The sequence below is a fragment of the Artemia sp. Qi Xiang Cuo genome, chromosome 8 (assembly GCF_049724085.1).
Source record: "Artemia sp. Qi Xiang Cuo chromosome 8, ASM4972408v1, whole genome shotgun sequence".
Lineage (NCBI taxonomy): Eukaryota > Metazoa > Arthropoda > Branchiopoda > Anostraca > Artemiidae > Artemia > Artemia sp. Qi Xiang Cuo.
The window spans coordinates 21,816,352-21,839,521 of record NC_142801.1 but is presented as its reverse complement, the minus strand read 5'-3'; the positions used below and the strand labels follow the sequence as shown (position 1 = coordinate 21,839,521).

The following is a 23,170-nucleotide window of genomic DNA, read 5'->3' as shown; positions in this document are numbered from 1 at the left end:
TTTGGGGGGGGAGGAGAGAATTTTCCGCAAGAAGGGTGATTTTCAACGGGGAAAATTTTTCATCAAAATTAAATTTTCGGAGGTAATTGTTCACAGAGAGGGAGGAGGATTTCTCTGCATGATTTGATAAGCGATGAGAAATTAAACAAAAGCAAAGGTTTTTTTTTCAACTGAAAGTAAGGAGCATAATTAAAACTTAAAACGAACAAAAATTATTGTGTATATCAGCGGGGCTGCCCTCTCCTCTATCCTTGGGTCCTTGGATCCTTGGACGCTAATGTTTGGCTAATGTGGGCCTTACGCTAATTCTTTGAGAAGACTGCTGAAACGAATGTGCCGTTGAATTGGAGCAAGAAGCTTTTTCAAGGCACTAACAAATTTCGCGTTACGAGCCCCTCACTCATGAAGGTCTGTAGCTCAGGAGGGGGCAGTCTCTTTCATATACAGAATAATATCTAGTCATTCTAACTTTTAATGCTGCTCTTTACTTCCTGTTGAAAAACTTGTTATTTTTGTAGTTAATTATTAGTAAAGATAATGGATGCAGTAAAGATATAAAAAGTTTAATAGCCAAGACCCAGGGTTAGACTCACCCAAGATATTAGCCAAGACTCACAATTGAAAATTTTTGGATGAACAGGAAGATAAGTCTTCAAAACGAGATTAGAATATTGGAAGCTACAGTAATGACAGTGGTGCTCATTTGACAGACAGTAAGTAAAACAACAAGTTTTGTGAAAAATGTAGTTCTATCCAGCTTTCTGCGGCTATAATGAAAGACATGCTGACTTGACTGGAACACGTTTTAAGAATAAGCGATGACATATTTTCAAAGATTGTTCTTTTTGGCCACCCATTTGGGGATAAACGAAAAGCAGGTAGTCCCTTAATTTGATGGGAAACGGTCATAAAGAAGGATTTTAAGTAAATTATATCTTCATGGGAGGGATAATGAGCAAAGCTTTGAATAGTTTGGGTTGAACGGTAAACATCGGCAGCTGTGTTGCCCTTAGGTGGCTTGGTGCTGCAATGAGTTTTTAGTAGTAGTGGTAATTATTACAATATCTCTTTTTTGTTTTAGAAAAGGGGAAGGATGGTGGCTTCTACCCAGGAATTGAGAAAATTACCCGTTTCCATGATGTGTGCAATTACATTGTAGTAGATATTTACCAATTCTCATGGGTCTGATTTTCCAAGCTCTGACTGAATACCACATAGGCCAGAGGTTTTGTTAGTCTGCAGAGGTTTTATGGCTGAGAATACTTTATTTCTCAGTGGAGGAGGTTCGGGGCTATAGGGAAAGATAGTAATGGGAAAAATGATAGGATGCTTGGATCGGGTTTTATTGTATGAAGTTTAGCTTTTCATAGAAGTGTCCCTTCCGTCGTTCTCTTCTTGCCCTTAAGTCTGTGGTGGCGTATCCATGCTTGTCTAGAATTTTAGAAATGACCTAGGATTTCCCTTTTGATATTTTGTGGACATTCTTGTACATAAAGTCTGAAAGTTGTCACCACTCTGAAATGCTTCTTTACCTTTACGACTCTTGCTATTGAGAACAGAGTCAGTCGGATTTTCTTGTCTAATAATTGTTTCAGCCTCTTGTATTCATCCTTATTTCGCCTGTCATATTTGCTAGCGTAGGACTCGGTGGAAGGTGACCCATGGTTTATCCAAGCAAATCCAGTTTCCTTGGATTTCTCTAGCCATTTCTCTGATTATGGATACACTTTCGCCGATCGGTCAATCTGTTTCATCTGTGGTTGGAGCACCCTTGGGCTAGATGTTCAACAACCTACTTGAAAGTACTGCTATAAACTGGTTTCCTTTTCCTTTGCTTTTAAGTAGATCGACACGAAATCTTGGTAAGCTTTCCTTTAACGTTGGGGTCTCCGAAAGTAGATACGGATTCAAGACATGACTAGAACGTGGTCTATATTGAAGACATTACCGGTTGTAGAAACTGTGTTCAGCACTATGATTTCCATCACTTGTGGATGAGTATGCAGTTAATCACGTTTGCTGTGTGGCCGTCAGGAGATCTCCAAGTTACTTTTTTCTGTTCGCTGTGATGAAAAATAGTGTTTGTGATAAAGAATTTACTGTCGTGGCGAAAGTCAACAAGCATTTCACCCGTGGGGTTCTGCCCATGACCAAAACTGCCCATGATGTCTTCAAGTTCTTAAATTGAGTGACCTGCGATGGTGCTGAAATCCCCAATCAGGAACATAACATCTTTTTCTTGAATACTATCCACGGTGTTTTGGAACTGGGCGTAAGAGCTTTTAGCTTCTTGATCACTCCGGGATTCTTCTCAAGTGCGGCACGACACCGAGGCAGAAGAACTATTATGTAGCGTAGATCTCCCAAGACTCAAGTTTAAGCATCGTAGGGGCTTTGAGCTAGGAAGACATTTTGTGCGAACTCCTTGTGTGGGGCATGTATTTTCCAGCGATATGGAAAATATCACTGGAAAATACAATCACTGGAGTAAATAACTTTACTGAAAAAAAAATACAAATGAATGTGCATTGTCAGTTTAATATACGTATATTGATATTTAGTAGTCAAAATGTTAATATTACTTGATTTATTAAAGTTATAAAATTAAAAAGATCAATATTTTTTCAGTGAAGTGCAAATTATATTCTCGCCTTGAAATGACATAGCGTTTTTGAGTCCTACTCATGTTAATTTCTTCTTGTTTTGAGCTTGAATCGGTTATTTATTTTAATTTCCGTTCGTTTTTGGTTTCATTTATTTATCGATGCTGATTTGTGGTAGTTTCACGCTTGGTAGATTATTTGACTTTATTTTTTGCTCATTTTTGGTTTAATGGAGCTCTTTACTTTTATTTGAAGAACTTATTTTGTGGAAAAAGTTTTTTAATTAATTTCTGTTCATTTTATATTGACATAGTCTTTTCAGGGAAAAAGAAAATAATACTTTAAATCTTTTCTTTTTTTAAGACTTTATAGTTTGGCCTGCTATTTGTACGCTGGAGAAAAATTTTCAGCAATTTTTAACAACATACACCCTTTTAAAAATCTGCACACAAATAGTAGTGTTTAATTTCGTTTCATATCTCCTCTAGTTGAACTGAAACAGAAAACTTGATACCATTTGCCAAAAAAATCTGTTTACTTTTTTTGATAGCTTGGATACACTTACGCTATTTTTATATCGTTAAATTTTAAGAGCAGACCTTTTCGAAATCCCAACGACAACTCCTTCGATACGAAGTGCCCTGGACTAAATAAAAAAAAAAGAAGAAAATAATGATACATTGTGCCCATATCGATCTTTACTATAAAAATGACAAGCCTTCAAATAACTTTCGACAATTAGAAAGGGCACTAGCCCTTTCAATTTCCAATCGAATGAACCCTTTTTGAGTTTCTACGACAACGCTTTCTATGAACATCTTATATGCCCCCACGGCATAACTTACAACCCTTGCCCTTAGGGCTTTGACGAGGTTGTCATCCTCAAAGACCTAACTTTCAGAACTTTCAACTAGGTTAAACAAAACGGCTATCTCAAAATTTTGATTGGATGTGTTTGGGGAAATGGCGGATATGAAAGGGGGGTTAGTTGCCCTTCAATCACTTTCAACTATTAGGTAGGTAGGTAGGTAGGTACAGGTTTATTCATAAATCTGTTTCGTAGCACTTGCTATATTACACAGAAACTCAAATAAAAAAAAAACATAAAAAAAAACAAGGGGTAAAAGTATCAGCTCTTTTTATACATTTTGGTAAAAAATGGAACGAAAGAAACTTCATGCCTTCGAGTGCGACAAATTGGTAAAAAAAAAATAATAATAATACATTGTACCCAAATTAATCTTTAGTATAAAAATGTAAAGCCTTCCAATCATATTTCGACAATTAAAAAGGGCACAAGCCCTTTCAATTTCCAATCAAATGAGCCCTTTTGAAGTTTCTACGACAAAGCTTTCTATAAAAGTCTGATATACCCCCAGGGCATAACTTACAACCTTTGTTCTGAGGGTTGTGGAGAGGAGGGTTGTCATCCTCAAAGACCTAATTTGCAGAACTTTCAACTACGTTGAACAAAATTAATATCTCAAAATTTTGATTGGATGTGTTTGGGAAAATGGTGGGCGTGAGAGGGGGGTTAATTGCTCTTCAATCACTTTCGACTATTAAAAAAGGCTTTACCCGTTTCAATCTCAAATCGAATGAGCCCTTTTTGAAGTTTCTGCGACAACTCTTTCTATAAAAACCACATGTGGCCACAGGGCGTAACTTAGAACCCTTACCCTGGGGGCTGTGGGGGGGGGTGTCATCCACAAAGACATAATTTCCAGAACTTTCGACTACGTAAAAAATGGCTATATTAAAATTTTGATTGTATGTGTTTCGGGAAATGGTGGGCGTGGAAGGGGTGTTATTTGCCTTCTAATTACTTTCGACTATTAAAAAAGGCACTAGCCATTTCAATTTCCAATCGAATTAGCCCTTTTTAAAGTTTATACGACAACGCTTTCTATAAAAACCTTATATGCCCCCAGGGCATAAATTACAACCCTTGCTCTGAGGGCTGGGCGGGGGGGGGGGTGGTTGTCATCCTCAAAGACCTAATTTACAAAACTTTCAACTACGTTGAACGAAATGGATATCTAAAAATTTTGATTGGATGTATTTGGAGAAAAGGTGGAGGTGAGAGGGGGGTTTGTTGTCCTCCAATCCCTTTCGACTAATAAAAAGGGCACTAGCCCTTTAAATTTCTAATCAAATGCACCTTTTTCAAGTTTCTAGGACAAAGCTTTCAATAAAAACCTTATATGCCCCCAGGTCATAACTTGTAACCCTTGCCCTGAGGGCTCTGAGGGGGAGGGGTTGTCACCCTCAAAGACCTAATTTTGAGAATTTACAACTACGTTGAAGAAAATGGCTATCTCAAAATTTTGATTGGACGTGTTTCGATAAATGGTGGGCGTGAGAGGGGGGTTAGTTTCCTTCCAATCATTCTCGACTGTTAAATATGGCACTAGCCCTTTAAATTTCCAATCAAGTGAGTCCTTTTTCAAGTTTCTACGACAAAGCTTTGAATAAAAACTTATATGCCCCCAGGGCATAACTTATAACCCTTCCCCTGAAGACTGTGGGGGAAGTGTCCTGCTCAAAGGTTTAATTTCCAGAACTTTCAACTGCGTTGAATAAAATGCCTATCTCAAAATTTTGATTGGATATGTTTGGGGAAATGGTGGGCGTGGAAGGGGTGCTAGTTGCCTTCCAATCACTTTCTACTATTAAAAAGGGTACTAGGCATTTCCATTTCCAATGGAATGAGCCCCTTTTGAAGTTTCTACGACAACACTTTCTATAAAAAACCTTATATGCCCCCAGGACATAAATTAAAACCATTACCCTGAAGAATGTGGGGGGGGGGGGGTGTCATCCTCAAAAACCTAAGTTCCAGAACTTTCAACTACGTTGAACAAAATGGTAATCTCAGAATTTTGATTGGATGTGTTTGGGGAAAAGATGGGCATGAGAGGGGGGTTAGTTGCCCTCTAATCACTCTCGATTATTAAAAAGGGCACTAGCCCTTTGAATTTCCATTCGAATGAGCCTTTTTTGTTTCTATGACAATACTTTCTATAAAAAACCTTATATACCCCCAGGGCATAACTTACAACCCTTGTCCTGAGGGCTGTGAAGAAGTGTCCTCCTCAAAATCATAATTTGTATCTGGAAATCAACCACACTGAACAAAATGGCTATCTCAAAATTTTGATTGGATGTGTTTCGGGAAATGGTGGGTGTGGAAGGGGTGTTAGTTGCATTCCAATCACTTTCGATTATTAAAAAGGGCACAAGCGACTCCAATTTCCAACTGAATGAGCCCTTTTCGAAGTTTCTATGACAACTTCTTCGATACAAAATACCCTGGTCTAAAGGAAAAAAATAATAAATAATATATTGTGCCAACATCGTTCTTATTTGCCCCCAGGGCATAACTTAAAACCCTTGCCTTGAGGTTGTGGGGGAGTGTCCTCCTTAAAAAAATAATTTCTATAAGGAAATCAACTACGCTGAACAAATTGCTATCTCAAAATTTTGATTGGATGTATTTCGGAAAATGATGGGCTTGGAAGGGGTGTTAGATGCCTTCCGATCACTTTCGACTATTAAAAAGGGCACTAGCCGTTCCAATTTCCAATCGATTGAGCCCTTTTCCAAGTTTCTACGACAACTCCTTCCATACGAAGTGCCCTGGTATTGAAGAAAAAAAAATAATACATTGTACCGACATCGTTCTTTACTTAGGCAGCGCGATTGCGCTACCTATGACAGCTGAACTTTAACAGAAGACATTATAGTTGTAAGTGAAACTCTCTGAAGCGTCCCTAGATAACTTCTTGGAAATATTCTCCTTTTTAAGACTCCTTTTTTATAAAGAACACATTACGGATTACTTTGAATATTGCTCAAAGAATACTTTGTAGTTTAGAAAAGTATTTTTTAAGACTTAGAGAGAGTATTTTAAATAATACATTTTCATGACAGCATAAAAAGGAAGCTTTTATTTTATATTAGAACAGATTTTGCTGGCGGGAAAAGGAGTTTTCCAACCCTAGTCTTTAACAAAAGCAAACCAGATATTCGCCGAGACATTCACTTCATTTGACGACGTAAAATTTGACTGCCGAACGAGAACTTGCATGTTAATATTTACCTTAAAGGTTTGAGGCAGAGTCAAACGAAAAATAATCCTTTAGATAAAAAAAAACTCAAATCTTATATCAAAATTGTTTGAGGGGTTCCTGAACATCACTAATTAAACCCTACAGCTCAGAACCCTTTACAAAATCCTGATCGAACTAGATTTATTTTATTATGAAGTAATTAAACAAATAATTGTTGTACCTGAAGTTCTCTTCTGTGGTTGTTGATTGACGACGGAGTCTGCTAGCCTCATACATAGCACTGTCACTATCTGGTGAGAGATGAGGTCTCGAGTCTCTTCGACCTCGTTTGCCTGATAGCTCTTCTGCAGCCGAGTCAGGACTGAGTGAGTCTCGCCTCACCTTTTATGAAACAATTGTCGTTGTTATTGGAAACAAAAGCAAGAATCATAACAAATTTAGATAATGGCACTTTAATAAGATATTAGATGCTTTAACATTAACTTTAATGAAATGAGACAAGAAACAATCCAATTTAAAGCGGATCTCATTTAATTTCTATTTGGAAAGAATGTCAAAGAGAAAATTATGTTGATACAGCAACTAGCGAATTCAATAAACACCCTAAGTGGCGAACAAAAATTAAATCAGATTGATATCGGAGCAATGGAGAGATTAGTGCTGAGGGGCTAGCGACTCCATTTGGTCGTAGCACGCCCCCAATTGGCCTGATCGGACATTATGTATCTACCTGATCGGACATACCTGATTATATAATGTTCTGATTGGAAATTATATTTCATTTCTTTATTATATTTTGGATAAATTTCATTTATTTCATTAATAATGAAACAATAAATGAAATAAATTTCATTCATTTATGTAATGTTATAGATTGGAAATTATATTATATTTCTTGGTGAAAAAATTTTATTGAGTTGAGAGCCATTGAATCAGGTAAATTGTATGCAATACCTTGGCTTTTATGTTTATTGTAATTTATCTTGGAAATGGCACAGCGATTTAGTTGCTACTAAAGTGGCTAGAGGACATGGAGTTATTCGTCGGTTGAAAAATTTTCTTCCAAATAAAATTTTACTTCTTTTATATCATGCTACAGTTAGTCCTTATATTTTATATGGTTGTGTGTTATAGGCTATTAATTTCTACTCTAGTTATAAACGTATATAAATTTTACAAAATAAAGTGGTTAGAATAATTGGAGAATATGTGAAAGTTTTGAATGACGCAGAGACCTGCTATTGAAATTTAAGATCGGTAAATTCTGAACAGCTCAGAGATAATCAAGCTATAATTATTTTATATCAATGTCGGAATTATGCATATCCAGATATTTTTTTTCATTTTTATAATAGTAATAGTTGTTTAACTGAGTATAGCATTAGAAATAGTTATAACCCTGTGATTGAGCATAGGCAGAGTAGTCGGGTAGGATTTACAATTTGCTATATGGGACCGAGTGCTTGGAATGTGCTTCCGGCGAGTATTAAGGTAGCTCAACATCTACAACGATTTAAGAAAATATTAAAGAAGTATTTATTGGAAGGGGAGGTTGAGGAACTACAGTTTGTGCAGTCATTGTTTATTTTTATTTATTTTAATATATTTATATATATATTTTTTTTTTACCAGAGAGATTGAGTTTTGATATTTATTTTATTTGTTAATATTATATGTGTACGCATGTGTAGGTGTATTTATATGCATATATATTGAGTTATTTAGTTGAATTTATTGATATTGGTTGTTGTAGTCCTTCGTCCTCAGAGTTTTGTTTCTTCTTGAAGGGCTACTTGTCAAATGATTAAATTGTGTCGTATTTTTTTTTGTTTAATAAAGTTTAATCAATAAAAAATATAATAGATATTTTCATTCTTGTGCCGATAGAATATAGATCGTTTACTTAACAAGGAATTGACCTGTCTTTATAAGACACTTTGTAGCAATCGAGGCCAAATATAATGCAAAACCAACATGCAAAATTTGTTTGTGTACCTTATTGTTCCAGTCAAGTTAGGGTTTTGGGAATGGTACTTCCAAGAAACAAACAATACTATAGAACAATGAGTAATTTTGGCAAAATTTCACTGCGCAACGGTGCACAATTTGCACCATTGTGCAAAACGGTGCAGCATTGTCATTGTTGCACCTGAAGGTCGAACCTGACATTTTTATTCTTTTTAAATGAATTGCCAATACATTTTCTAAGATGTTATCAAAAGGTGGATCAGCAATGTAATGTAGATCAGGAGGATCAATGTGTGAGTGAATGTAAATTCCCCTACTGATCTTCCTTTTGAGAACAGCTTAGTAAATTGTTTTTGTCAATTTTTCGGGATAATGGAAATGTGATATATGGCCTTTAGGAGTGACAGCAATGCTGTAACGACCCCGTTTTAAGCATAAATCCACTGGGCGTCTCGATTCTCTCTCTGCGTCTTTTATTGACACCCATATGAACAGACAAACAGTTCGAAGGCCAATTAAACTAATTGTGTAAAACAAATAGCGGAGAAAACTACAAAAAACGTATTAATTTTGATTAGTTCACTAATTTAAGTATATTCTGGCTATTGGATGTTCTGGCGTTTACTCAGGTGAATGTGGTAAATTTTCTTGGCTACAATTTGGAATTTACTATTCAATAGCAAAAATTTCCTACGACTTTCATTTCCTTTTCTGTATTAAACCAATATTTTAAAAGAATAATTTTGTAGATATTTAAATTTAGAAATGGGAGCCTGCTTTCCTTAGTAGTCAACTCAGCCAAGAGCCTACATCAATGTAGGCTCAGCTTTGAGAACCTCCAAAGACGCATCCTTTGCCTACAAGTCTGCATCCAGTTCTATATGCTTGCTCATGCCTTGGGGCATTTGAAGAGATATAGAATTGAATCGGCTAATCCTGATTTCGGCAAGGTCCCTAAAACCTTCAGGGAAAAGGTAGTCTTTTCGTTCTCCCTTCCCCTACCCTACCTTTTCCTTCGTTATATGCATCGGATATACTTTTTTTCATGTCTAGTTGCATAAACTTATGCCAATAATAAGCACAACTTTGAGCCCAAACCTTACTTCAACCCAGTATTTCAAACCAAACCTTCGAAGTATAACATAATGAAGCAGTCGAAACTTTAGTAACTTTATTTAATGTTTTAGTTTAATAATGAGTGAAAGCATTAATAATAAGCCTATACGCACAAATACGAGTAATAATAACCTAATTCAATCAAATACCTTCTTGAAACACAAACAGGTCAAGGATAGATATGGTTTAACAGATCTATATTATTAGCAATATTAATAACTAATCGCAACTTATCAAGCTTTTCCTCCTCCCCGTCCTATTCAGGACACAAATTCGACTTGTTGTTCCTTAACCATTCAGTATTCAATATACCCCTTATGCCACAAAATTATAAAAATTGACGTAAATTGTACAATTCGCATTCTTTCATAGACTCTAGCAGAAAAGGGGGACATGATGCATCTTGTTAAATATGAATCATAAAAATAATTTCGAATTTGAATGTATGTATATTTTTGATCAGACCAGACCAAAAGGAGTTAAAGAATTTTCGACTGGCCGGTCCGAAAGGAGATTAATACTCTTGGAAGTCTCGATAAGTCCATAGCATAGGAGTAACCGGATTTTGAAAATTTTTACTCCCTGGGCTTCATAGCCCAGAGCGAAGGTGCCCGTATCTAAAATACTTTTAATTAATGAAAAAACTATTTTTTGTTTCTTGTTTGGTCGGCCTGAAACTCACAGAACTTGTAACCTGGGCCAAAAGGACTTCAAGGCACAAACAATTTTCATCAAAAAAGGAAAAACGTGTGGAATACGTCCGCTCAGAATGTCTACCCTTGACTAATGGGATTTCAGCAGACACACACATTTTGGGAAAACGGCGGACGAAATTATTTTAGCTGGTCTGATTAAAAATGACAGTTTATTTATACTAGGCAAATAGGATCTTAGATAAAATAAAAATTTCGGGTCAAAAAGGTTTAAGTGAATGAAATGGACAAAACTTTAAAATCGGACCATTTTCTTACAATCGATGGGGCAACTAACACAGGGTCCCTGTGGGGCCATAAGTAGTATAAAAAAACGAATCTTCAACATAAAACATCATGGTAATTTGGTAATTGACGATTGACATGACACCTTCTAAAAGTACAGTGGGTCTGCATGCAAAGTGTGTTTGGTAAGATTATTCTGCAGATATCTTCAAAAAGATTCCTTCCCCTACGGAAATAAAAAAAAAAAAATTCAAATAAAATTATCAAATTTGAAAAGCTTTTCCACGGGCGGGGGGGGGGGTATTTTCCGGAGGGTATTTACCGGGAGAGGGGTATTTTCCATGGGGATATTTTCCAATCATCTTTGAATTGTACCCATCGAGGTGGGTAGACATAACTCTGATGTTAGCTGGCTTTCAGCTAAATGGCGTCTTTTCAGCAGACTTTAAAAAATTTAGATCCAGCGTATCTTATGTTTTCATGGATACATTTTCCACAGCCAGTCCATCTCATATCAGAGACGGCAAGTGCGTCCATATTCATCAATCATTTCATATTCACCCTAGCGTCCCAATTTACTAATTAGGAATCGTTAATTACCTGAGTTTACGTCACTATTACATCAACTATTTTAGCAGAAACAGCTTTTCTTCTATTCTGAAGTTAGTAGACTTGTTCTGACCGAAGACGTCAAAGTGTAGCGTAGCAAATATAACCAAAGGATGTAGCAATGTGAATGCAGGCAGATGCCTCAGATTGAAAGCAAAATTCTTAGTTCCTTCTATAGAGGCTTAAAAAAGAACTACATGGCATACCAATCGAAAAAAATACCAGTGTTGCGTTTAACTAGAACAAAAATTACTACTACTACTGCTACTACTAAAAATTCACCGTAGCATCAAGCTACCCGAGGCCACTACAGCTACATACGCTCCTCCTCCATTACACTCTGTTTAAAGCCTCTTTCTTCACACCATCCCAGGAAGTTCCCATTTCCTTTAAATCTGTATTTGTGACGTCCTTCCACCCCAGATGAGGACAATCTGCTTTCCGTTTAGCCCTGGCCGAAAAGGACAAAACGAAGAACGCAAACGGGAAGATTTATTCATTTTAATCAGAGTTATGTTGGCCGGAGAAATGAAATTTCCAAATTGGATGCCAAACAGAATTTCACCCATGTGGAGACTTTTTTTCTATCAGGTAACATAAAAATACGGCTACCAAAGCGAATTTTTACTCAAGATAGAATTTACCTTTACAGGCTTACACATACTTTTCAAACACACATTTTTATATTTGGGACTTGAATTATAAATTGGCAAAATAGGAAACTAAATTGTCACCCTTTCAAATCTCCACAAGTGTTGTTTTTTATTTCGTCGGTTCTGGGAGAGAAAAAGGCAAAAACTAAATCAAAATACTAGTATGATGGCTGCACAAAAACAGATCCTACTTGAGGGATGGCGTTAAAATCAAGTAAGAATTTGTGTGATGCTCTAAATTTGCTAATAAAATTAGTATTCGGATGTTGTCCCTTCTTTCGGGAGCCTCCCCCTTTTTTGCTGCAATCATTAAGCACTCTTCTGCCAATTCCTATTTGCAGGTAACTCCGACCTTCATAAAATTTATGAGTTTAGAATTATTGCAAACGAAGAAGTTTCATTTCCCCATTAAAATACTGAGGATAATGACACCTCTTTCCATTGTATAAATTAGAAGAAAAAATTCCCTCAACTAAGTTTTCCAAGAAAGGGGATATAGCTGACAACATCAAGCCCCAGATTTTGAACTTAGCTGGAGCAACACACTACAGAGCTCGGAATTTGATTCCAGTGTTAAGATTATGTCAAAGCGTACATACTAATCCAAACAGGAAGAGGAAGAAGAAGAAACTGAAAATCGTCATTTATTTTAGTCAAATATTCAACAGCTACCAATAGATCTGTTTCATTATTTAGGTCGACAATGAAAGGGAGGTTGAGGCTAGGTTCTGAAAAGAGTTCAATTTTGCATCGGTAGCCAGGTTTCATGTCACCTGATAAAAAAAATGTATTCATATATCTCAGTATTCGGCTCCCTTCTGTTTCAGATAAAAGTTTAATAACATGTCTCTAAGGTCGTCAAAATTGCGCTCAAAATAAATAAAGGTTCCTGGCATTCTTTTTAATGGGTATTCAAAGATCCATCTGTTTAAAAGATTTCAATGTATAGGCTTTTTGGCTAATAATCAAATGAAACTCAGAACAATTGAGAGGGGTGGAAGGAGGTCACGAGGTAAGATCTAAAGTTATTAGTTTTCCTTGTTATCTAGGATATCTCCTTCGTATGTCTCTATGTTATCTCCTTACTATGTGCCCTTAATTACCAGTCCTTAAATGTTTTTCCATACTATCATATCATCATCCAGTAAAACACCCTATGAATAGACCTCAAAAGCCTAAAGCCCAGTGACGCGTTTCATTATGACGCTCTACAGACAGCTCAACAAACAACGTAGCTATATGCTCCACAAAGACAAGAAAGACTTTTTAGCAGTCAAAGCCACTGAGCTCCAGTTAGCTGCCTAAAAGAAAGACATTGGCGCAACCTTCAAGATCATACGTGAGCTGACCGGCCAACAGGCCATAGCGTCAGCAAGCCCGAAAGCAGCCAACGGAGAAACAATACACGATCCATGACAATGCCTAGGTCTATGGGAGAAATACTTCGATAAGCTGCTAAATTTGATCCGTCAGATGGCATTGACTCAGAGCTTGTGGCTGCCTCTGCAGAGGTTACCCCTGCCCCTGACTACGCCGAATTTACACCAGAGGAGAATAAATCTACCTTAAAATAAACTCAAAACAACGAAGCAGCTGGCACCTGTGGCACCAATTCAAAGCTATTTAAAACAGGGGCCCTAAGATGATACTTTGGCCACAGTTGATATCTGACGAAGTAATACCGTCAGATTGGAAGGAAGGAATCCTTGTACCAGTGCTCAAGCGCAAGGGCAGAAAGACGGACAGCAACAACTACCGCTGTAACACCCTACTGTCTATATCTGGGAAATTGTTGGTGATGCTGCTGCTGAAACACGCAACAAGTTTATTACATGCTTTGCACCACCCTCAACAAACCGGATTCATTCCAGGAAGATCGACAACTGAGCAGATACATACAGTCAGACAGATCATTGAGAAGACACTGGAAAACAACAAAAAAGCTTATACAGCTTTCGTCAACTACCGTTCTGCCTTTGATACTGTGGACAGAGGATGCCTGTGGCTAATCCTGGGTGATGCGGGCCTACCTACAAAGATAGTCAGCCTCTTTAAAGAACTTTACTGCAACATAGAAAGCGCCGTCCTGGTGGAAGGGAAACTTTCTTCTTCCTTCCCCATCAACAACGGATTAAGGCAAAGATACACTGCTGTACCTGAGCTTTTTAACTGCATTATCGACCATATTCTGAGCGAGACACTTCGTGTCCACCCTTTCGGCATCAGTTATCCCGGGAGGGCCCTCTCTGATATTGACTTCGAGGATTATGTAGCTGTCCTTAGTGACAATCTCGATCAACTTAAGTCTGCACTCGAGACACTCTCCTCCACAGCCTCTAGAGTAGGACTACGAATTAATTGGAAGGAAAAAAAAGATAAGACCGCTTCGATGTAACCCTTAGCTGTTGAAATTAACGGGCAAGCTGTCGACTTGGCAAGGCAGTTCGCATATCTAGGATCGATTATATCCTAAAATGGCACACTTGACGTCAAAATCGCTGCCAGATCAACCAAGATATACTTCGTATTTGGACGACTCCTGAGGGCATTTTTTCTTAAACAACAAATTATTTGCCAAATCAAAGCTCGAATTATAAAGCCACAGTCTCAAGTATCATCCTATTTTCTTCTGAGACGTAGCCAATAACTCAGACACAGCTACAAAAAGTCTAAGCCGTTCAAATTAGACACCTGCATCGAATAGAAGGGTTCAAATGGTATGACAAGATCCGCAACCCTGAGATCCGACGACATTAAAGCTTGAAAATATTTCTATTCAAGTAGAAGCTCGTTCCCTGAGATGGTACGGCCACCTAATCCACCTCCCGCCAAGCACCCCTGCAAGGATAATTACGGATTTCAACCCCTCGGAAAATGGCTGGCGACATCCTAAAGGGAGATCGTGCATCAAGTGGATTGATGTAATAAACCAATGACATGTCAGCCACAACATCAACCCAAACAAGGCCCCATCACTTGCCCAGCACATGACCACCTGGAGAAGACTGACGGTGCTGCCAACTAGTTCCCTCTTCACTGGCGACCCTGCTGAGCAAGAGCGTTAAGTTAAGTCAAGTAAGTTAAAACTCTTCAAATATTTTCTTAATGGCTTAGCACAGGTTTCTAATAGCATTTCTCATCCTGAATCCAAACTGTAAATATATTTTTTTTTCTTCAGGTCCGTTGTTTTTTCTAATAATTTAGTTTCTTTCACTTTTCTTGTTTTTTGTGTGAAATATAACAAATTCAACCTAATTTTCAGAAACAGATAACTAAAGCTATGGTTTCTTCATATAATCTAATTAAATTTTTATTTCAGCATAAAAAAGTGCGCTAGAAAAATTCCCAAACAATTTAAAATTACTAAACAAAATTTAATATAGCCTAGTATCACAACAAAACAAACAATTTCTTTATTTTGAAAAGATTATACAGAAATCGTAGGCAGCAAAATAATTGTGATTGCAAATTCGAATCCCAAGTATAAATCTAAATAAACTGTAAACATTTTTTCGACTCAAATTTGTAGTGCAAATGTACTTTTACAATACTACCGTAATAACAAATAAGTAAATCAAAAAAATAGCCGACAATTGCTGCCAGAGAAAAATCCTTTTCTACAAAAACTATGTTACACAGTGAGATTATGACTACTAATATCGGTACTTTCGCATTATCAGGGCCCCTCTAAAGAAGTCCAACAAAAGATGCTAGAGTAAAACGGGAAAGACGCAATGAAAAACCCGTTATTACAAGATGATTCAATACACCGCAGTAGAGAAATACATTGTATAGCGTGGTTTTAAGATATTTAAAGTGTTGTTCTTTGGTGTTTTTTTTTTTTGGGGGGGGGAAGGTAACGAGGTTAGGTTACGTATTTATTACATGCAATGCTTTGCCCCCACTCCCCCTAATGTGCAAATATATAGCCCAAATTTGTTTCTCAACTATTATATAGTCATCCTATTTTATTTTATTTCGTTAGCATTAACCAAACTTGACTTTTTAGAGAGGCCCTGATAATGTGAAAGTACCCTAATATCAAATCATTAAAAGGAACAAGATTCCAGGTTCTGTTCGGCAACTGCCAAGAAAAAAAAATCTTCCATAGACTCGTGCTGCATAGTGACATTAAAAGTAACCTAATAAGGTATTGTATTAATCGAACACTTCACACGCACCAGATTATCGCTTCTGCCAATTTAATGCCAAGAAAAACCTAAACTAAGTAAAACACAACAAAAATAAAATAAACGATGTCTAAAAATAAAGACCTTGTTTTTAATTTTATCTATTTTTTGTCTTAATGGAATAAAGTTGTATTTCTATTTAATGTTTTTTCTCATTTTCACCACAAACTAATTTCTAATTCAAAGAAAGAAGTAATACAGTGTCTTAAAATACAGGTTTTCCAAACTATCGACAGTCCTCTGCCAAAACCGCCATCTATTGGTACGTACACTAAAATTACCCTGCCATCTACTTCTTATACAGTATCTTCCGCTCTTCTGCATAATTGATAATTTAATAGAGATGAATCTTACTCAAGAATTGCATGAATGAAATGCTTAAAATATATATTAAAATCTACCTTGATATTCAATACGACAGACTAATATCTAATACGACATACTAACTAAAGCATGTAAATACTTAAGCACATTAAACTGCAAGAAATTGTTAGATGGCAGCAAATATACATAAATTAGAAGGTGGCCGTAGGGATCTCAACAATTAGATCTAATCGTCTTTGCATTATTAATTGTTGAATATTTTGTTTTCACGGACCTATGAATTGGATAATTGATTATCATCTCTCCTTGCACAGTTTGAAACTTTTCAGATTCTTATATTCTTAAAGCTCATTTCTTTTTCATGTAGATTTCATATCAAGTCGACAAATACAGTCATAATTGCTCTTAATCCCAAAATATGGTATTAAAAAAACTTCAGTACTGAATTTATCGCTAGTTCTCAAAATTGTAAGCTGTAGAATTTATTCAAATTTTCTAAAATACGTTATTAAAACCTGTACCCAATTGTCTCTTCAAACACCTTGCTTGAACAATGATTCGCTAGTGGTTTGTTTTTTAGTGGAATAAACACTTTACTGTAAACTTAAAACAATGTAAAAACTCTTCCAATACATTTACTTGAACAAACAATTTAAAAAAATCATGGTTGCGGCGATAGCTGCTACATCGTAAAGAGAGAACTGGAGCCCATAGTAACCAGAATTTTAAAACATTTTTTGAAAAAACAGCTTCTTGTGAGGAAGAATTTAGATTTTTAATTGATTCAGAAATGGTAACTTTTATATCAGTTAATCTCGACAGCATATAGTTTATTGCGAAAAGCAATTTATGAGGAATTCGAAAAACACCTGAAACGCCTCAAAATTGTGTTGAATTGGAGTGAAAAGTGCACCATTAGAATCACCAGGGTTAAAATTCTATATAGTAGAATTTTAGTCCCAAACCCTTAACAACAAAGAAAATCACTTTTGGAAGCCCTGGTGTGTCTCCTTTTTTTCTTCCGATGATGATCCAACTAAACCCGTCGTCGTAAGATGCTGTAAGAAGGCTTATAAGAAATAAAATTACTATATCTAATTTTTTTCAAGTAATGAGAGAGGTCGTATAACAGCGAAGTGGTAATTTCTGCCATTTTCTGCTGGCAAACATCAATTTTGGCCAAAGTAAGATCGAATTTACAGAAAATGGAAATTCTAAGATATTCAATCAGTTTCTCCTGATCTAATACTTTAGCTAGAAGGTTTTGATCCCCCCAGTCTGGACAAACCACAGCAAAATGGCGTTGTTTATGCCTTTTTATGCCACAAAATTTCAATTTTGGCCAAAATAGGGTTATAATTTAATACGGTGTATAATGAAATCATAAGATAATTTCTTATAAGAAATTATAAGATATAATATGTAATGGTCTAAAATGCACTACGGGAGGTTCAAAATGGTGTTTTCTGTCATTTTGTGAACCAAAACATAAATTTTAGCTCCATTCGGAAAAATGGCTCTAAAATACGACAGGAATGCCGGTGTGACTTCCGTGTTTATTCATAAATTGTCACATTCGAGATGTTTAACGGTTCATTTAAAAGCTATTGCCTCTCTCTAAGCGCCTCCTATTATTTCGTCTTAATCAAATAAGTTTGTTTTAAAAGAAATAATAAGGATACCATTATAACCATCCAATAAGTTCATCTTAAAAAAAACAATAACGGTACCATTATAATCTCCACGGTCAAAGATTCTTGAAAAGACGGCTTACAACCCCTCTTCTTGTATACTCCCATCACCCTTAGTAAGCGAAAACTAAAAAAGGTGTTAAAAAAAAAATTGCCTAATTAAAGAAATACGATTTATTTAGTGAGATCTTTATGTACAAATCGTCAAAGATATCGGTGAGACATTTCCCCCAGATTGTTTAGATATTTGACAAAATTACACAGATCTAGGAGGAAAGCTTGATAAAGGTAGGAAGTGAACCCATATTTAATATCGTATTTTAGCAAAAAATCACAAAATAAACTAAATTCACAACTAACGTAAAACAAAACAGCCAAACTAATTCTTACTGAAGTAAAGAACGAAGTTGAAGCTTTAAATGACCAAAGAGATTACGCGGATTATGCCGGCTACGTGGATAATCTACAAAACTCTCTTAAATGAAATTACTCGGGATACGTAGCAATACCTGTGGAACTCTAAAATTAGTATTTTACCAAAAATTGAGCTAGCTTGAGTTTTTAAAGAATGTTGATGGTATAAAAAAAAGACATTTTATTTTATGCAGGCTACTCATGGAAATTTCTAATTCTAAGAGAACATCTTGTATTTTCTAGGTCATATTTGCATTTTCAGTAAAGTGTCGGTTTCTAAAATTCTACATATTGCAAGATATCCCAAGCCAGTTCATTTGAGCTAGTTTTTTAGATACTTAAAACTGAGCTTCCTTGAATTTTTAGAGAAATATAATTGTATACTTAGTGTTATCAATATTATGGTCGGTGAAAAACTATTGAGAGACTTGCAAGTTTTTTATTTTCTGCAGCCTACTCATGGAATTTTCCGATTTCAAGCCTGAAACAACATGTTTTTCTAGGTCTACTGTTGTTTTCAGTGAAGCACCAGTTTTAAGAATTCAACACATTTTGTACAATATTACGTACCAGTTTATTTAAGCTAGTTTTCTTTCGATACCTTGCGTAATCTGTGAAGCAATAATTTTTGCTCGTTTTACGTTTCAACTTCGTTCTTTACTTCCGTAAGAAGTAAAGAAAAATGTTTTCTTTATATGAAATAAAACACTCAGTACAATGGAAGATTAAGATGTTTGTATATTCAAGAGGGTTTGCAGGGTGGGAATTTAGGATTGTTTCAACTCTGTAAAAGACCAAAAATTACATATATTTCAAATCGTTTCTGCGTATCCGTTATTATCGAAATCTGTCGCGTCGATAACAATGATCACAAACAATAATGCAAAGCAATTTCATCAAATACATTGTAAACTTAATCATCGGTGTTGTTTTCAGACAAAATACTAGTTACTCTTCGTTACTGTACTAGTACATAACAAAATAGTGAACTTTTAGGCAGTTTTTTTCTGACAGGGTGGCATCAAATACCTAAAGTAAACTAAGTCAAAATCTGGAAAAAAATATTATCAGGCAACTTTGTTTCAATCGTTCATAGAGAATTGTAAACTTAATAAATCGGTGTTGTTTTCAGACAAAATACTAGTTACTCTTCGTTACTGTACTAGTACATAACAAAATAGTGAACTTTTAGGCAGTTTTTTTCCGACAGGGTGGCATCAAATACCTAAAGTAAACTAAGTCAAAATCTGGAAAAAATATTATCAGGCAACTATGTTTTAATTGTTCATAGAGAATTGTAAACTTAATAAATCGGTGTTGTTTTCAGACAAAATACTAGTTACTCTTCGTTACTGTACTAGTACATAACAAAATAGTGAACTTTTAGGCAGCTTTTTTCCGACATGGTGGCATCAAATACCTAAAGTAAACTACGTCAAAATCTTGAAAAAATATTATCAGGCAACTATGTTTCAATTGTTCATAGAGAAGCCCCCACTTGTACTAAGGTACTAGTTACTGTTTTTTAGAAATAACGATATAGAATGTTTTTTTTTATATTTTGGAACAAAAAGATAAGCTTTTAAACAGGGTACATTTTTAAATGTAAAAACACTACCTGGGTGACCGCAAAAAGAGAATAGAACTGACTTAAGTAAAAACTGTATATTTTGAGATAGTCCTTAAGAAATTTGTCATAAACTTTTCATAGAAAACAATCTTCCTGGAACATAGCAATTGTGATAATGTTGATGGATTGACAGCTAAAGAGATTAATCAATGGCAAGCAAACAAAACCAATGTGGAGCTCGCAGCAGCACCGATTTGGTGTTGCTGCAATTTGGTTGCTGCGGTTAAATTTATTCCAGCTGTAAAAAACATGTACAATTTAAGAGAAAACTTCAGTCCTACAATTGAATACTAGCTTTCAAAACTAAAACGTTTACGTTTACCGCCGTCTTTATAAATAATGCTACCCAGGTAAGTGAAGCTGTCCACCTGATCAATCTTTTCGTTACCCAACATCACCTTTTCATCTTCACTTATTCTTAGCCTTAGCGACTTAGTCTTCTTAACATTAATTTTCAAACCTATTCTAGCAACTAGAAATTTCAAAATCTCTAATAGTTCATTCATTTTGCTCACACTTTCATCTAGGATGCTGAAACCAAAGTGACAAATCCAAAAAACCAGATTGACAAAACCAAAGTGGAGCTCATGGCAACACCGATTTGGTGGTGCTGCAAATTGGTTGGTGTGGTCAAGTTAATTCCAACTCTAAAAATACAGGTACAATTTAAGAGTAAACTTCAGTCCTACAATTGAAGGCTAGCTTTCAAAACTAAAACGCTTACATTTTCGATTAAACATTTAAGGTTACGTCTTTACTAATAATACTACCAAGGTAAGCGAAGCTATCCACTTGATCAATCTTTTCATTACCCAACATGACCTTTTCATCTTCACTTAGCCTTAGCGACTTAGTCTTCTTAACATTAATTTTCAAACCTATTCTAGCACCTAGAAATTGCAAAATCTCTAATACTTCATTTATTTTGCTCACACTTTCATCTAGGATGCTCAAACCAAAGTGACAAAGCCAGAAAACCGGAGTGAGAAAACCAAAGTGGAGCTCACGGCAATACCGATTTGGTGTTGCTGCAAATCGGTTGCTGTGGTCACATTTATTCTAGCTCTAAAAATACAGGTAAAATTTAAGAGAAAACTTGAGTCCTACAATTGAAGGCTAGCTTTCAAAACTAAAAAGTTTACAAATGTTTTTTTTTTAACTTATTGTTCAAACGCAGGTTTACCAGTTGTTTCTTAGCAAAAACACTTTCCTTAAAACTTAAGGGATTGTCATAAACTTTTTGGTTTAACTTTACCGGTTTGTGATTTGTTCTTACCTTCCTAATGCTAGAATATTCATCCTGGTTGCTAGAAGCATCTGGTGATAAGAATGGTCTTGAGCCTCGTCGATTAACTTTAGACGAATTTGGTGCTGACTGGGACTCATCAAATGTCGATTGTCTTCTTAGTCTGTGCTGATTTCTGGAATTTGACTGTGATGTTTCTTTCTTTAGCTGTGAAGATGTATCCGTCTGACAAACTAGAAAAAGTATATTAAAAATAATAAGAACCTTAAAAAAACACATTTTTATCCTTTCTTTCAGAAATGCTATATATTCAACAACACAAACTTTGAAATTTAAGTAAAAACAACAGGTAAAAGAGACAATGCTTTTTTTTTATTGGTTTTTCATGTTAAAGATCGAATTAAAATTTCATTAGAAAAAATTGTGATCTGCATCCTGAAATTTAACGATTTTATCCTTTTTTCCAATTATTTTCCTGTGATTCAGCTATTGACGACTCCAGTCTTCCCGGGCCGCCAATTCACAAAGTATAGTGGGAGGGGGGCTAGCATCTTATGTGATTTTGCATGAAGATACAAAAACTGTATTTTCTTAATCTAGGGGGGAGACCAATTCTTCTTCTATTTTTTCGAAGAAAATATTAAAAAAAATGCTATTTTATCAAAACCTAAGGGGAAGCAGTTTGATCTAGGTGGGTAAATTCTCCTTCTAACCCTCACCCTCCAATTGGTGCCCCTACAGTTTTCCTTTTTCCCATTTGTCAGGCCATTGTGTTTTCAGAAGGGCACGGATCTCAGCCATGCCTCCGAAGCAAAAAGCCCATGCAAATTAGCAAATTTTACAGAAACATCAACCAAACAATAATGACTTCATGCTAAAAAAACCAATACAAAAAAACGACTTCATGTTATTTCATGGAAGGATATAGATTGTGATTATACAGAAATTTTCCGGAAAACTTAATCAGAATCTTGAAGGGTAAGTGGAGTATTCACAAGTAATTAATTATGGGGATACTGCAACTATGTTAAGGCAATAAGGCAATCGATAGAAACGACTATTATGTCAACCTATTAAACAAAAAATACCGTTTTTTTTTGCATTTTATTGAAAATTACCTTTCTTGGTAAAAACACCGACAAAATCGAAAAAAAATTTACCACACCTAGATTCTGAAAAATAAATTTTGCCTGCCTGCCTCTACATTTTCGGCAAAAGACTATTATGTCAACCTATTAAACAAAAAATACCGTTTTTTTTGCATTTTATTGAAAATTACCTTTCTTGGTAAAAACACTGACAAAATCGAAAAAAAATTTACCACACCTAGATTCTGAAAAATAAATTTTGCCTGCCTGCCTCTACATTTTCGGCAAAAGATTCTTTTTTTTTTGTTGACAAAATTTACCGTCTTCTGTCACATCTTAGCTTTAAACCATGGTCACATCATGATATACTACTACTATTACTAACAACTCACCGCAGCACCAAGCCACCTGGGGCCAACACAGCTACGCACGCTCTTCCTCCATCCCAGTCTATTCAAAGCCTCCCTTTTTACACCCGCCCATGAAGTTGCCATTTCCTTTAAATCTTTCTTAATGACGTCCTCCCACCCCCGACGAGGACGACCTGCTTTTCGTTTAACCCTAGACAGGTGGCCGAAAAGAACAATCTTCGGAAATCTGGCATCCTTCATACGCACAACATGCCCT

General features: G+C 35.8%; 1 protein-coding gene across 4 annotated transcripts in view; it reads right to left on the bottom strand.

Moving 5' to 3' along the window:
* Positions 1-23,170, bottom strand: part of rsh (Rap GTPase activating protein radish) — a 263,202-nt gene that overhangs the window by 180,436 nt on the left and 59,596 nt on the right. For all 4 annotated transcript variants that reach the window (XM_089093289.1, XM_089093292.1, XM_089093290.1 and 1 more), the window contains exons 8-9: positions 21,486-21,688; positions 6,897-7,057 (exon numbers count right to left, since the gene is read on the bottom strand). In XM_089093289.1, coding sequence (XP_088949415.1) covers positions 6,897-7,057; positions 21,486-21,688 — 364 coding nt within the window. The remainder of the gene's footprint in view (positions 1-6,896; positions 7,058-21,485; positions 21,689-23,170) is intronic.